The following is a 14,781-nucleotide window of genomic DNA, read 5'->3' as shown; positions in this document are numbered from 1 at the left end:
ATACAGGGAACCCTTCTTATATTGATCTCGCGTATTACGACGAACTACTTTCAACAAGGTGATCGAGTCTATTCTGTTTTCCTTTGATTGTAATTCTACAGCAGCATGGCTAGATTATATCCAACTCTGTTATAAAAAGATTCCCGTTATAATCAGGATATTTTTTTTATTGCATTGTGATATAGAAAAGCATAAGCAGTCTGATTGGATACTACAAGCTTCCATTTCTTGACCCGCTGCTTTCAAACATGCAAGAAACAAAACATTTAAGATCTGAATTCACACTATCCATTCCCTTTCCCCATTCTGCAGCTGTACTGATGAACACCTAGTGTGTGTTATTAAAGTGCATACACTCAGGTACATTGTATACATGTGTGTACATACTAATCGGGTAAAATGTCTGTCATGGGGAAATAAGGGATGGTCACACACAGGTATGAGAGAGGAGTACAGGACCTTTATGGGAACATCTAATCATATGACAGTGTAGGCATGGGGTGTCCCCCATGAAAATGGTTTATGTACTTTATTATCCCAACTTGCACAAACATGCCTGAATCACAAAACATGGTTTGCAGCATAAGCACATGTTTGTGTACACACATGTCAAAGGAGCACACACACAGTATATCATTGGCAAAAGGATTTTGTGCATGAAAGTGACGGCTGTGGATTTTAATAAAGCATACAAGCAGGAACAGGTACCTCCTGTTTGGTTCTCTGTCCTGATTTGCTAACAGGGAGTGTAGGAATTTTGAAAGGAGTAATATGAAAAGGGGTGTGACTAGGTGTGAGAGAAAGCAAAGGCAACTAAGCATAAAGTTACCAGTAATTTGGAATTCATTGGGTGTTTGAAATCATGCCCCATTGAAGCAGAGGATTTTTCAAGGGCAAAACTGAGCTCAGGATGATGAAAAGGGTAGTTTTCTGGATCGGAAGATTTCTTTACACCTTTCAAGAATGCATTACAACAGTTGCAGAAGAAAACTCAAGAATATATTTTCAACCACTTCTTTATTTTTTCTTTGTTTTATTAGTTCACAAATAATTCATTTTATTCTTTCTTAATAATAATGATCTTTATACTTGTGTATTGTCAATGTAAAAAACAACAACAACAACAAACAAACAAAACAATACAAATCAAAAACAAGCTACTTATATGTGTAAGTCATTGTTACAAGACTTCTCAGAGAATGATACCCTAATGTAAATGTGTATTGGGTGAGTGCAGCAATATTAGTCGAACACATCAGGGAACTTTAAGGCATATCAAACAATCCATTCAAAAGTTATCAATTATTAAAAGTTTCGGTGCTGCTATTGCTGGATGAGAAAACTACAACATTTAGTGAGGTCATTGCAGGACAATATAAAGAAAACAGAGAAAATTCAACATATGTTAATATTTCTGGCATGATGATAGAGCACTTGACTTGCCTCTTTCAAAAAGCAGGAAAATCATATCACCCATTACATGTGTCATGTAAAAGTTGAGAAAATGTGTACTTTTCATAAAAAACAACATTTTGTAAAATTCTCTTCATATTTGAGCATAAACATTGTATTGTAAGAGAAGGAGAGGGGGATTTTCAGCTCATTTCCAATGACAAGCTTTTGATGGATAATAGCCAAAGAATTAGTTATACACTCACCATGAATGTTATTGGTAGATGGTACACTGTTTACTTTACGCTGCAGATGCCAAACTCACATGCACTCTCTCTGCTTAGTGTGCAATGAGATGGGATTTGTGCCACATTGTGGGTGCATTCATTGTGTTCAAGATACATGTATACACCTGCTCGTGAATCCTCAAGCATTATTTGGGAAATAGACTATTTTCCCCTGTTATGTCAATCATGTTGTAAGGAACAGAACAATGCCAGCAAGGAAAATAATGACAATTTTACCAGTACAATGTATAATCCTCAATCTCATACTAGTAAAATCTTCAGTGCTTATTTACGTCGATGTAGGGCAGTTTGTCAATCAGTTGCAATGAAAACACCACGACGGAAGAATTTCATGAATTTGAATAGTAAAGTCTTGTTTTGTATGGCCAGGTAAGCTCACTCTGTGGAGTGAATGTGCCAGGTGTGTTCAAAAACTTTGCATCAGGAAATCTTGCAATGATGAAATCTCTTTGGGATAGCATTATTATAACAGGTTTGGGCGGATAAAAATTTACAGATTTTTGTTTATGATTGCACTCTGATTTTGAATTTGCTTGATATATTGGATTTTTCAGAATTGTCTGCAAGCATCATCTGTAACATTTATTTTTTATGATGAAACTGTGTCAGTTTTGTTTAATGTTTGAATTTATATTTGTATTTCTCCGTCTTAATCTGTTGATATTTATTTTGCTGACCATGCCAGGTGTATGATGGTAGTTAATTACATCAGATGAGACAATGTGAACATATCATTACATGTAAGGATATGTCTTTTAAGTTTGTGGGTGATGCCGAAAACTCAGGGAAGTCAGAAGCTCTGATAATGCTCTTTAATGTCTTATGACAGAAGAACATGAGAGGAGAAAAGGCTACATGGGTAAGGAGGTATGCCACATTGATTTTCATACTTACATGAGAGGCATGCATTTTTCAAAAGCCTCAATTGTATTATAGTAAAATCAAAGAAAAAGAAAACTACTTTCATTCTATCTCGGCATTAATTGACAAGCTTGCTAATGTACTGAGACATTCCATGATCAAGGGGAATTTTGACCAGTTAACAGTTAGTTTAATATGAATGAGTAAAGTTTGGCAAGCATATTGGTAAAAATTTGATCTAAGTTTAATCAAATGTAAAGAAGTAAGGAAGTTGAATTTGAAAGATTCACTGATTTTTGCAAAACATTTCTTGAGTAATTGATATGAATATGCAAATGAGTGAGCTGATGATAGCATCACCTCTCATTTTGTTTTTATGATTGTGTGAAAAAGATGATGAACATTTAATTCTCCTGCTATAAAAGTACAAGAGACAGCATTATTCTTGGCTGAATAACTTTGAATTATGATCAGTCATATATACATTGGGACACAATTGAATTTAAACACACATACACACACGCACACAAAATCTTGAAAATTACAAGATTTTGTGAACGGCCTAAGTATGCAAATTGTGAGGCAATGACATCATCAACTCACTCATTTTCATATTCATATTGACTGTTCAAAAACTGTTTTGTGAAATAAGCAAAACTTCACAATTTCATCATAACTTCCCTCAGTTATGTCCAATTTTAATCAAATTTCACTATTTTGTTTATAAGATTTTACTCTTTCTTATCATACTAAATTTTGACAGGTCCAAAATTCTACTTTAACAAACAAACAAAAAATAAAAATAGATAAACTTGGAAGCAGCTGCTCCTTGCCATCTTGGTTGCCCCCGTCTGCCAGCAATGGTTAATTTATTCTGGCTATGAGTTTGCTATCAGCTGGACAGGAGCAGGGAGATCAAGACTTCCTGTTTTGATTACCACATTTCTTCATACCATTGTCACTCTGCAGCAGGTACTGGGAATTATCAATGTTAATAAAGAGTGTGAAGATAAAATTGCCCCACAAAGTAGACTTTTATCAAGTACGTGTACAGTTGTATCTTTTGTAAGGAAAAATCGACCTCTTATCTCCATGATTTTTCAACCTTTTCTTCCTCCTCTCCTCTCTCCTTTCTAGTTCATTTTTCTCCCACCCACTTCCAAACCTTGTACCCAATTCTCTCTCTATTCTTTTGACATTACCCTGCAAACTTTCATGCAACACACAAGAATTTAAATCTTAACCGCCTATTTTATGATTGTGTAAAATCAAGGATGACAATTATAAAGGGAAACTATTATTGTTCACTGCCAAGATGAATGGTAAGAGTGAAATTACACAATGAAAAATAAATGTTATGTTGCTGTCTTCTGTGTGTATGTTTGGACATTTTGCTCATTGCATCATCAGATTTTTTGTAGCCATGCTTGTAATGACAGTAATTGCTTGCTTATGTCAGTGAAACAATAAATTTTGGTCGACTTTACTTTTTCAGAAGAAAAGAATAGTGCCGTGATGTTGTTTTAATTGTTATGCCACTAGTCGTAGAGATTCGATAGATTTTGACTTCCAATATATCATGAAATCACTGGATATCCTGAGGCATACAGCAATTCTGAAATAATGAAGTATATGAGGACTTTGTGTTCAATATTTCAAGATTAGTGATATGAATTTGAAGCTCTTTACAAAAATATCCCGCAACCAATTTAAAAGAGTGAAAGAATTACAGTATATGTCATCTTTTCACTCTAAATAATTCGTTGTAACTGCTCTGCGTGTATTTTCTTATCAGTGTCTGGTTAAAGATCATATGAGTGCAAAGTTTCATGGAGGTAGAAAGAATACATTCACAGAGATTAGATCAGCTTTTGAAATTCATACATAAGATATTATTTTTTATCAGGCACACAGAAAAATTATAATTAACATCCTTCGTAACATACGATATTCTGACATGTTATGAACACAAAGATATGGTCAATAGTTTTACACTGCTTTGCCGAAAATGTATAAAAATTGACTTGTACATATGTAATTAGTCACCAATTTTTTGGCTAGTGTAAATTGTGTGACACGTTTGTAAACATGTGAAATGATTACTCTTCTGGTTGATAAACTCATCATTAATGACTGCACACCAACTCCGTGTTGAACCCAAATTTTATTTTTGGGTAATGATGGCTGCTGACATGACCACCTCTACAATGTGGAATATTTCGTGATGTGCAAATTGTGCAAGTTTTTTTTGGAACAATCTCGAAAGTATAATTAAGGTATTTCTGCATGCATTAATTGTTTTGCATAGAAATATATTCATCTGAGAAATTCAAATCGTAAATCTTGTTGGAATTGTGGCCAACAGCAAATATATGTATTACAAGAGCATTAAAATCTATGCAGTGCATGGAGAGATTAAACGGCATATTTAAGGTGAAAATTATGTAATCATTCGACTACATTTGGGATTCTTGGTGGGTTAATTTTTTTTGCTCATGAATATAGTACAATTTCCATATTATCAGCTTCTGGAGCCTGTTTCATCTGGGTGTTAATCATACCTGCGCAATTAGTTAATGGTAGAACTGGGACGTACATGTATATCATATCCTTTCGAATTTGTTGTTAGGAGAAGAGTTGGGTTGAGACCGAATGGATGTCACGTTACGATCTGTGACATCTTCCATTACAGACTTACGTTATGACGGCAAATAGCAGTACTTTACCACAATCGGGTGGTCTAATAAATATGATCGTACATCTGCCACGACGTACCGCAGTAACCATCAGGCTGAAATTCCAAGGTCAGAGAGCAGGGCGTAAGATTTTGCGATGCGTTATCGGGGCCGCTCGAGGGAGCGCGAGCGATCGAGCGAGGGAGGGTGTCGGAGGGGGTGCCCCGGACCCATATAAGGAGCATATTTTAGCTTGTTTAAGATATCAAGGTCTAAATTGTGTGATCTGGAAGGCATATTGAATGTAGGCCTAATGTTCGGACTTCCTTTCATTAAAAAAAAAAAAAAGATTCTCCATAAATGTTATTTTTTGGGATGGGTTGAAAATCTTATTTTGTTGGGTCTGCATCAGTTAAGTTTATAGTAAACAGATGCGACAATATTTATATTTGCTTAACATAGGCCCTGCACTCTAGGTAATTGCCAGTTTCATGCCTTCCAATCACGATGTATATGTGATGTGATCAATCAACTGTGGATATACGGGGTACACCTATATGCCTCGACGTTCCACTTGAATACCGCTATATTTTCATTATACACTCCTCTGACTTGAATATCGCGCTTTCGTCCTGTCTCGCAATCTATTTATCCATTTACTAAGTATCTAATATCTATCTACATGTATTTTTCTGTCTTCGTTGGTGTCACACGGTGGCATTACATACGTACAATGTATTTTTATTCGACACGACCTGTATAGAATATCCCTATGAACACGAACTCCCAGCCTTACCTTAGCTGTTTGCAGACATAATTTACTTTAATTATTCATCCTGATTCCCTGCTGTTGGACTGTCTAAGATAAGATAGGAGAGGGAAAAGGGCACACCCATTACCAAAAAAAAGAAAAAGGAATGAAAGATAGAAAGATAGAAAAGAAAAGAGGATTTAAGCGTAGACTTTGGTATTGCATTAATTTCTACTATCCGTCCAGGCTATCCGCACATAAATGCACATCTATTCACACACAAACACACACACACACACACACACACACACGCTATTACCTGCATGAGTATCTATAGAGCATTGCTGTTGAAAGGGGGGGGGGGAGACAATGATCGAAGTACCCAACGTTTTATAGCCCCCCCCCCTTTTTTTTTAAGGGGGATCATATGCTTCTTTTTTTAGGTTCATTATCTCTTGTTTTCTTTTCCTTGCTCTTCTTTTCTTTTCTCTGGTTATTGTAGACTCTCACTGTACCAGTCCTATTATATTGATCATAAGTATCTTTCTATTTTCATGTTTTGTGTATACAGTGTAGCTAAATACTGGACCTGAGCGGAAGAATAGTCATACTTGTATTTTAATTGTAAATATGACTGAACGCGGCAACCCCCGTTCCTTCATTATAATTGCATACAGGCCTATAATGCATTGTATTGCAAATTGTGTACATTTTATCTGAAGACGGAAATATATAAACAACTACGCACACACACACACACACACGTCTTCAGCAGACTAGGTGTATAGGTCGTCTGTTGCCCGACTTGTACAATACACGGATTTTGATCGCTTTGACACACCACTATCTTACACACACACCATACACAAATACGTACGCGACCCGCATAAGTATGTTCGCTAGATCTCTCACCATTGCAAGTGTATTGGTGAAATAATACCCATGCGACTCATGCCCTCAGCATGCATGGGATCTTGCGTGGGTACTATTAGCCATCGTATAAGAGAAGCGGATATGCGAACGGGGGCGAACCATTGCTTGCTGGCTGCATGTAGACAAGAAGTGAATGTGCAGGCATCACCATCAATTTTAGACAGTGCTTCTATCTCTTCATGCTTACGAAGTCGCCTGTACATTAGGCCTACTATACTCAAGCAAGCATCGATCTGTATAGGTGAGTTGGCTGTGAAATGTTACCTGCAGCTGAAGTTAATTAAAAACTCGTGTTAACAATGGTTATAAAAGCAGTGCTGTGATTCCCGAAAGCCGGAGGCTTTGATTATAGATCTATGATCGTGTTTGCAAAGGAGTCATATGTCAGGGGAAGCTTAACTTGTTCGTGCTGATATATAGAGTTGTGACATTCTGCTCAAATTAAGGTTTCTCGGATAGTGGCAAAATTATTATCAACTCAAGTCACAATCGTGTGTAGGTCTTATAGTCTATACCCCCCCCCCCCCCCCATTATTTACGGTATGTGCTCGCGTAGAGGAAGAATCGTCAAACCCCGGATTTATTACGGACTGCCGATCATTAGTGGTGGGTCTCATAACAAAGGGAAATTTTACTTGTGAGTATTCAGCAAGCTACGATCTTATTGTGCACAGGTCCCGGGAGAGGGCAGTGTGCTGTCATGTCGTGAGTGCATTATGCAGCGTACTAGTATAATAGGCCTATACCACTTTTGTTTTTTAACTTCACTAACATACCATGTTTACATTAATGCCTCATGGGGAAGGCCTATACTAGGTCACACTTACACTCCATTGAATTGATGTAAGAGTGATTAATTCAGATTTCAATTTATACAGATGGGGCATATTAACATATTCATGTGAAACAGTACTATACATCATGTATTAGACACGTGTGTATAGGCCCTACTGAGATCTATATCAGATCAGCATAATGGTCATGCATATGACTATATCCTGAGACCATCCCTACGTACATATTTCCCTCTTTTATCATGTGTTTGTCCATAGTTTTAATACATTCAACACCCTATTATTGTTTTCCCTGTCCTAAAATTCTGCATGTCTTAATTCTGTACCGCACTTTTCAATGCTCATTTCAAGTGCCATGTGTACAATATCTTTTTTTTTTTTTTTTCATTTATAGCTATTTTTAATTGGTGTTATTTTTGTAGGGGTCCTGTACTTCTAATTGTGCTTCAGTGTGTATAATTCATCATAATGTGTTTTTAATGTTGGTAAAAAAAATCAAGACTGTGCATATTGGATAGGACCTTTCAACATAAAAGCTTATTGCTTTTGTAACCATGGTTTCCTTTTCTTCTTACTTTTGATTAAATTTGATATCATGCAACGTGTATGTGCAAAAGTGTCAACATTTCTGTGCTGTTTTGAAGGACTAGACAAAATAAAATTGAATTGAATTGAAATTGTCATAAGATCTTCAATCAGATCACTTACACTTGTATGTATCATTGGTTACAAAACAATTATGAAATATCAGCACAATCCACGAGGTTCTATATTTTCAGTGCAATAACATATACAGTAAACAATATAAAATAGACAGCATCATTCAAATTTAGATGTTTTAACTTAAACAGCTGAGGGAATTTATAGTTTGAAAAGAACAAAAAGATTTTTTTTTCTCTTCAAATTCTAAGCAATTAAAAAAAAATAATGAGTAAAATGCACCTGCATGTGGAAAGAAATATACAATATGTGATATTATTGCCATGTTTTGTTTTCTTTTATGTTTGTTAAAGCTCTTGTATGCATGGCATGGTGCTTTATACACAATATTGTATATAACTTCTTTGCTATTGCAGAAAACAGGTGCAATGCACCAACCAAGAATGTTTTACCTTGTGCAGTGGATGCCAGGACCGATCACTGAGGGCAGTATTGACAAAGAATTCAGCATTGTTGGACTAGATGACATCAAGGAGGACTATCGCTATGCCCTGGACATTGGTCGTATCACCATGGCAACATACCGTTTTAGAAGTGGTCCCAACACTGCCACTATGCATAGGCTATGCAAGATATTGTATTCAGGTACTTCAACATTTTCTCATTCTTAGGTGCATCTCATATTTCACTGTTTGCAATGTATGTTCAGTTGTGGCAGAAATGTAGGTTTAGGGATGTATTTTGAATCTATAACAGTACATATATCTTCCCCGTGATTGCTGTTGTGCATCAATGCTTAGTACTTTGATTTTGTATTGTGTTTAGACTTCTTTATGGAATTGCATATTGCAAAATGACTCTCAGATACTATGTAAGAATCCAGAATGTTGTCTTGGCTCCTCTAAGGTATAGTGATGGACTTGCAGCTCAAGGGTGGCAGGGTCAACAGACTTGTTTATAATTCTGCAAGATGCAGTAACACTAATTAATGTATGAACTGAGTATGCTGATATATGATTAGAAGAATTATGTTTTACTCCCTGCAGGTGAGAAAGCATTGGTTGAGCAGGAGATGGTGCACATGATGAGCGGCCACCAGCAACCTGAAGGATCCCAGCCATATGAAAGGCAACAGAATGAAAGAATCATCTACACAATAGATGATGATGACAAGGTGAGCTGAAAAATATAAAAAAGCAATAAAAAAAACCACAACATATGAAAGATTTGAAATGACATTCATGTAAGCCGGTACATGTAATGATTTAGAAATATGATATGGGATATACTCTTCAACTAAATAAGCATTCTTAGTCACTGTTAAGCCAGGTTTTCAGATGGTCTGTTTGATTATGAGTACCATCCTTTTATCCATCTTTATGTGTGATTGTGTGATACATGCAACCAGATAATGTGTTGTGTGATGTGATTGTCAAAAAAAATGCCAATATGTTATGATCTTTGGTTTGTCACAACCAAATAATTATTGGACACTGGAACTGAAGTCTCACTTTTACTTAGAATCATTTCATTTACTGTATTACTCCATGTTCCAGTCTCCCTTGTACAACCGTGACACACTGTAACATAATCCATTATTACTGTATATGTGTGCGTGAGTATCTCATAATAAATTGCTTATTTACACAATATTTACATGTTGTTTCGTAGTGTGTGTTTGCAGGCCATGTAATACATTATATGATTCATATTTTAATTTATAACATAGTATATGTAACCCTTGAACTTGATAACCTTGTAACAGGTGATTATGAGTCAAAGCAGAAGAAGCATCCCAGCACCTTCAAGGCCGCCCTCGTGGGAGATTGAAAAGGAGATGTTAACTCTGTTGGAAGAAAACCACAAACTTGGACGAGAGAACAGGGTGCTTAAAGAGAAACTTGCCAAATCAGTCAGTAAGTCAGAAGAAATTACCCTGGTATAATAAGTTAATACAAGTCTCAAGAATTACCTTGGATTTTATGTATAGTGTATATGTAATCACTATTCATCAGTTAAAATCATTATGTGACATTAGTTACCCATGAACTTGAATGAAGACTGTAGACTGTCTGGAAATCAAAGATATATCTTGCTCAAGTGGTAGAAAAACCAGAGCCTCGGTAATAAGTTGCGCTGCTTACATGTTTCTTATATCATATTTTATAATTAAAAGATCATGGCATACATGCTTTTAAACCTCAATTGTTTACAATCTTCATGCCAGTAACCTAGCTTTCAAATTATTGTTTTGTTTCTTCAAGTGATCTTACATTTTTCTTTTCCTCTGTCCAGATGTGACTGATTTAAAGAATATCCTAGAGACAACAATAGTTAATATCAATGAGAAGCTGATCACAGAGTTAGGCTCAGCAGGGAATGCTCTCAGTGAGGGTCTTCACCTACAAGAGACAACAAAACTTCCTGGCAGAGTGAGCAACCCACAAACTGTAATGAGGCAGCCTAGTGTCAGACAAGCATCAAGGATGAGCATTCCTAGTCAGCAGTCACCAAGGCAGCAGCCACTGCCAGCCACGTCCCCTGTGGAGACAGACAGCCCATATATCATCAGGGTGCAGTCATTGGCTGAGCCCAAGCAACCCTCAGCTAGACCTGTGCTATCTTCTAACAACACACACCCAACGGGTTCCTCCATAGACACAAGGGTGCCAGGTTACCCCACTAGCTCCCAGATCCCACCACCTGCATCTCCAGATCAGTGTTCTGTTCGTCAGAAACAGCATCCTGGGGCAATGCAGAGACAGATCAGAGCACCTACGTGGCAGGCAAATTATATAGCTGATGGCATTGTGGAACGCCTCAGGAACGTCCGGGAGGTACAGCAGGGTCAGTCAAATGTAGCCACATCAAGTCATCGTCCCACTCATCACCGAGTGGCTGAGGCACAGAAATCATCAAGTCAGTGCATAGATGAGGTAGTGCTTGATGATGAAGGAGACAAGGTAAGAAGACTTGTTATGCTATCTCATTTGATATCAAATTAATGTGCATTGACATTTTGAAATGAAGGCAAGGTTTAGTGTTGCAGGTGAATCATTTTGCCAAGTCTGTGGTAGTCAGGATTCTATCATATACAATATTGTCAAATTGCTGGCTTTTTAATTTGTTTCTACTCTAAACATGTCATAGAAGCTCAATGCTAATAAATGTTTTGGTAAAAATGTTTGTAATCACTTTACATATGACTTCAAATGGTTTTGAAGTTTTGAATTTGTTTTGTCTTCACTAAGTTATTTACAAATGCACTAGGTAATTACTGGTTTATCATTCCCAGATGCTTTTGAAAACTCCTTGAGTATATCTATTCATTATTTATTGATTGAATAGAACATTTATTCAGGATGGCTTGATCGGCTTGAGCTATTTTTCATCAAAGTCCCGAGATAAAATAAACTATGCAAACAAATGATCAGTCTCAACTAAAATTATTATCAACAAACCATTTTCAGGTTAGCAGCCATGAAAGAAAAAAAAATAAAAAAAATAAACTTGTCAGGACAATAAGAATCATGTCTTCAAATTTATGTTCCTTGTACAACAAGAAGACTGTAAAGGAAAAGAAAAAATGAATTACTTGTATATTGTATTAAAATAAATATTCTCAAGAATTCAGACATACATGTCATGCTTTTCTATGACTTATTCTGTTGTATTTTTCTGTACAGTTTTTAAACAAAAAGTATGAAAAGTATTTTGCCACTTTAGAATGAAATATGTTAACATATCATTCTCAGTACATAGATCATTAATGCCCATTATACTAGACTTTTTCCTGATTCTTGCTTTATAAGTGGCTACCTGATTACCCTTTATCATATTGAAAATAAGTGTCCTACTCTTTTTTTTTTTGACTAAATGTAATATTTGTCAATCGTGATACCAATTCAAAGGCAGACATTGTGTCTACATTCATGTGTAAACCTGTGAACACTGTAAAACTAGCAAATTGTGCATGCATGAAAATTTCATGAATTTTGCAAGAAAATGCATTAAATGCCAGTGGCAATTGAAAAATTTCATATCGCAAAAAAAGACCATCGGCTCCAATTCATGAGGATTTCATGCCGCGAATAGTTCTGGTTTTGCAATAATGAACGCACCATTTTTTCCCGAATTTGATTCCTATCAGGTTTTTTTTTTTTGAATGTTATAAATAAAGCAGGTTTGCAAGATTTTACATTGTTAATGATGGTTAGCAGGTTTGTAAGTACTGAAGTGACAGGAAATTGACTTTCTTTTCTTTTTTCAGCAAGTAGAGCTGGCTGCAGGTAGTGGCGTCAAGGTGTCCAAGAAATTTTTGAGAATGGCACAGCGGTCCAGGAACTTCAGTCAGTACACACGCAGCTTAATGACATTGGTCTTCAATTCCCGAGAACTTGCCACCTGCTCTGTAACAGGGTTCAAAGCCACAGGTAAAGGCAGTGAGAATGCTATCGCCCGGCCTGCACTGGACCAAGCAAAAGTTCATGGCATCATTGGTAAGTTGAATGTACTTTAATTTTTGGGACCTAAATTATGTTTCTAACACTGACTGACAGGATTAGCTCTCAAACTCTGTACACTATTTAATCACTGCTCATTTTGACCTTTCAGAAAGTCGAAGGAAATTGATTTTAACATTAAGATATGTCAGATAATGTCATGTTATTGACAAAAGTGAAAATTATATTCTTTCATTTATGATCACATGTAGCAGTATGTTTATTTCTAATTCTTTATTTTTTCTGCCTTGTAATTTGCTGAGTAAAATGCTCCTTTACATAGCCTTGATGTGGTAAATGGGACAATGCGCTATTGTTGCATCAAGCAATGTGTGTAGCGTGACCTCTCATCATCGGCTTCCAACACTGATATCCACTGAGACATCCTGAAGTAATTTCTTTACTCATCATCATCTCCATCCCCAAATTTTTGTTTGAATCTTTTGCTTGAATTCTTAAAAGCCAGTTATCATGATCATCGTATTACTGTTATTGATATATATTAGCATCATGCCCTATGATTATTTTCATGGTACATTCATTCAACAAAATGGCAAGTACATGAAGTTTAAAAAGAAAATGATGTTGTTTCTTTTAGGTGCTGTTCAGAAACGGTACCCAGGAGCTTCTCACTTTAAGGTGAAGCAGATCATGAGCCAGAAATTGATGGACCTCCGTAAGACGATGAGAAACAAACAGATGAAAGGCCTGGTTTGTAAGCGGAAATTAGGGCAACAAATGTCACGGCTGAGAGGTCATCCAAAGATGGAGCCACCCATGTGAAATGTTCAAAAGGCTGCCACTGCTGTATGTGTTTATTTGTTTAACTGATGTCTTCATTCTAGGTGCAGTAGATTGCATGTGTGGAGGTTATTTGATGACAAAGCACAGTATGTCTTGTTACTGTGATAATGATAATAGATTAATAATGAACCATTTTTATAAAGCGCATGTCACAGTATACATGTCATCTATAATGATGCTGTAGGAAGGGAAATAACACAGGAAAGGGGGAGTTTGATGGTTAAACTATATATATATGTACATGTATATATATATTACATCATTCAATTATTACTTAGACATGAATAGTGTATTCAAGGACAAATTCTTTATGTAATCATTAGTTTTGTTTTGTTTCTGTTTTTGTTTTTCTTTCTTTCTTTCTTTCTTTCTTTTTGGGGTGGGGGAGAGTCCAAATGGGGGCCTAAATTGTACATTTTCATATTTTTCTTAAAAACCCCTTCATGGATTTTCACCAAACTTGGCAGGTAGCATCCCTAGGAGGATAGTATCTTAATTTGTTCAAATGGGCACCATGCTCCACTGGGGGCCCAAAGGGGGACCAAACCCTCCAATTAACAAAATTTCTCTAAAACCAGAAGTGATAGAGCTAAGTTAATACTGTGAGTTAGTACATTGATGACTGTAGTTTCAAGTTTGCTATGGTGGATCCAGGGGTGCCCCAAAAGGACTGTATCTGATAACAAAAGGTTTTGCACAATAAAAAGTTGAATTATTATCTTGCATGATGAGGTCCTGTGTGGCAAGTATTTACATAGACATTCAAATTATGACTAGAGCCAGACAGTAATCTGTGAGAGTTTGTACTTTTTACCCTTTGCATGAAGACAGAAGAAGGTGCAAAAACTTGCCATATTGAGAGTTGCTCTTTTGTAATATGAGTCTGTATAAGGCTGTGAGGAGTGGCTACTTTTTGGTGGTTTGTTTATTTGCCAGCTTGCCTTATTTTTAATCAGATTTCATGTGTCATTTTTGACACCCACGAAGTGTGCATAAAATATCACTCTTAACATAACCTTCCCCATAAGCATTTTGAGTACATGGAATGTACATGTATATATTAGGAATCTATAGTTGCATAACTCTGGATTGCTGAAGGTA

The 14,781-nt window shown here is 36.3% G+C and overlaps 1 protein-coding gene across 1 annotated transcript; it reads left to right on the top strand.

Moving 5' to 3' along the window:
- Nucleotides 1–7,049: 7,049 nt before the first annotated feature.
- On the top strand, nt 7,050–13,659 carry LOC139733934 (uncharacterized). Its single transcript, XM_071644747.1, has 7 exons — nt 7,050–7,161; nt 8,791–9,019; nt 9,421–9,548; nt 10,140–10,290; nt 10,670–11,337; nt 12,645–12,873; nt 13,475–13,659. Exons 2-7 carry the CDS (start codon nt 8,803–8,805, stop codon nt 13,657–13,659), a joined length of 1,578 nt encoding a protein of 525 aa, XP_071500848.1. The 5' UTR covers nt 7,050–7,161; nt 8,791–8,802.
- The last annotated feature ends 1,122 nt before the right edge of the window (nt 13,660–14,781 follow it).

Source organism: Diadema antillarum, unplaced genomic scaffold (genome assembly GCF_040938485.1).
Source record: "Diadema antillarum isolate AM-2024a unplaced genomic scaffold, OU_Dant_1.0 seq00000506_RagTag, whole genome shotgun sequence".
Taxonomy (NCBI): Eukaryota; Metazoa; Echinodermata; class Echinoidea; order Diadematoida; family Diadematidae; genus Diadema; species Diadema antillarum.
This window is presented reverse-complemented; position numbering and strand designations above follow the sequence as displayed.

Coding starts and splice junctions, on each gene's coding strand:
- LOC139733934 (XM_071644747.1), top strand. CDS start 8,803: ATGCACCAACCAAGAATGTTTTACCTTGTGCAGTGGATGCCAGGACCG. Junction 11,338..12,644: donor TTGATGATGAAGGAGACAAG/GTAAGAAGACTT, acceptor TTCTTTTTTCAG/CAAGTAGAGCTGGCTGCAGG. Junction 12,874..13,474: donor AAAAGTTCATGGCATCATTG/GTAAGTTGAATG, acceptor TGTTTCTTTTAG/GTGCTGTTCAGAAACGGTAC.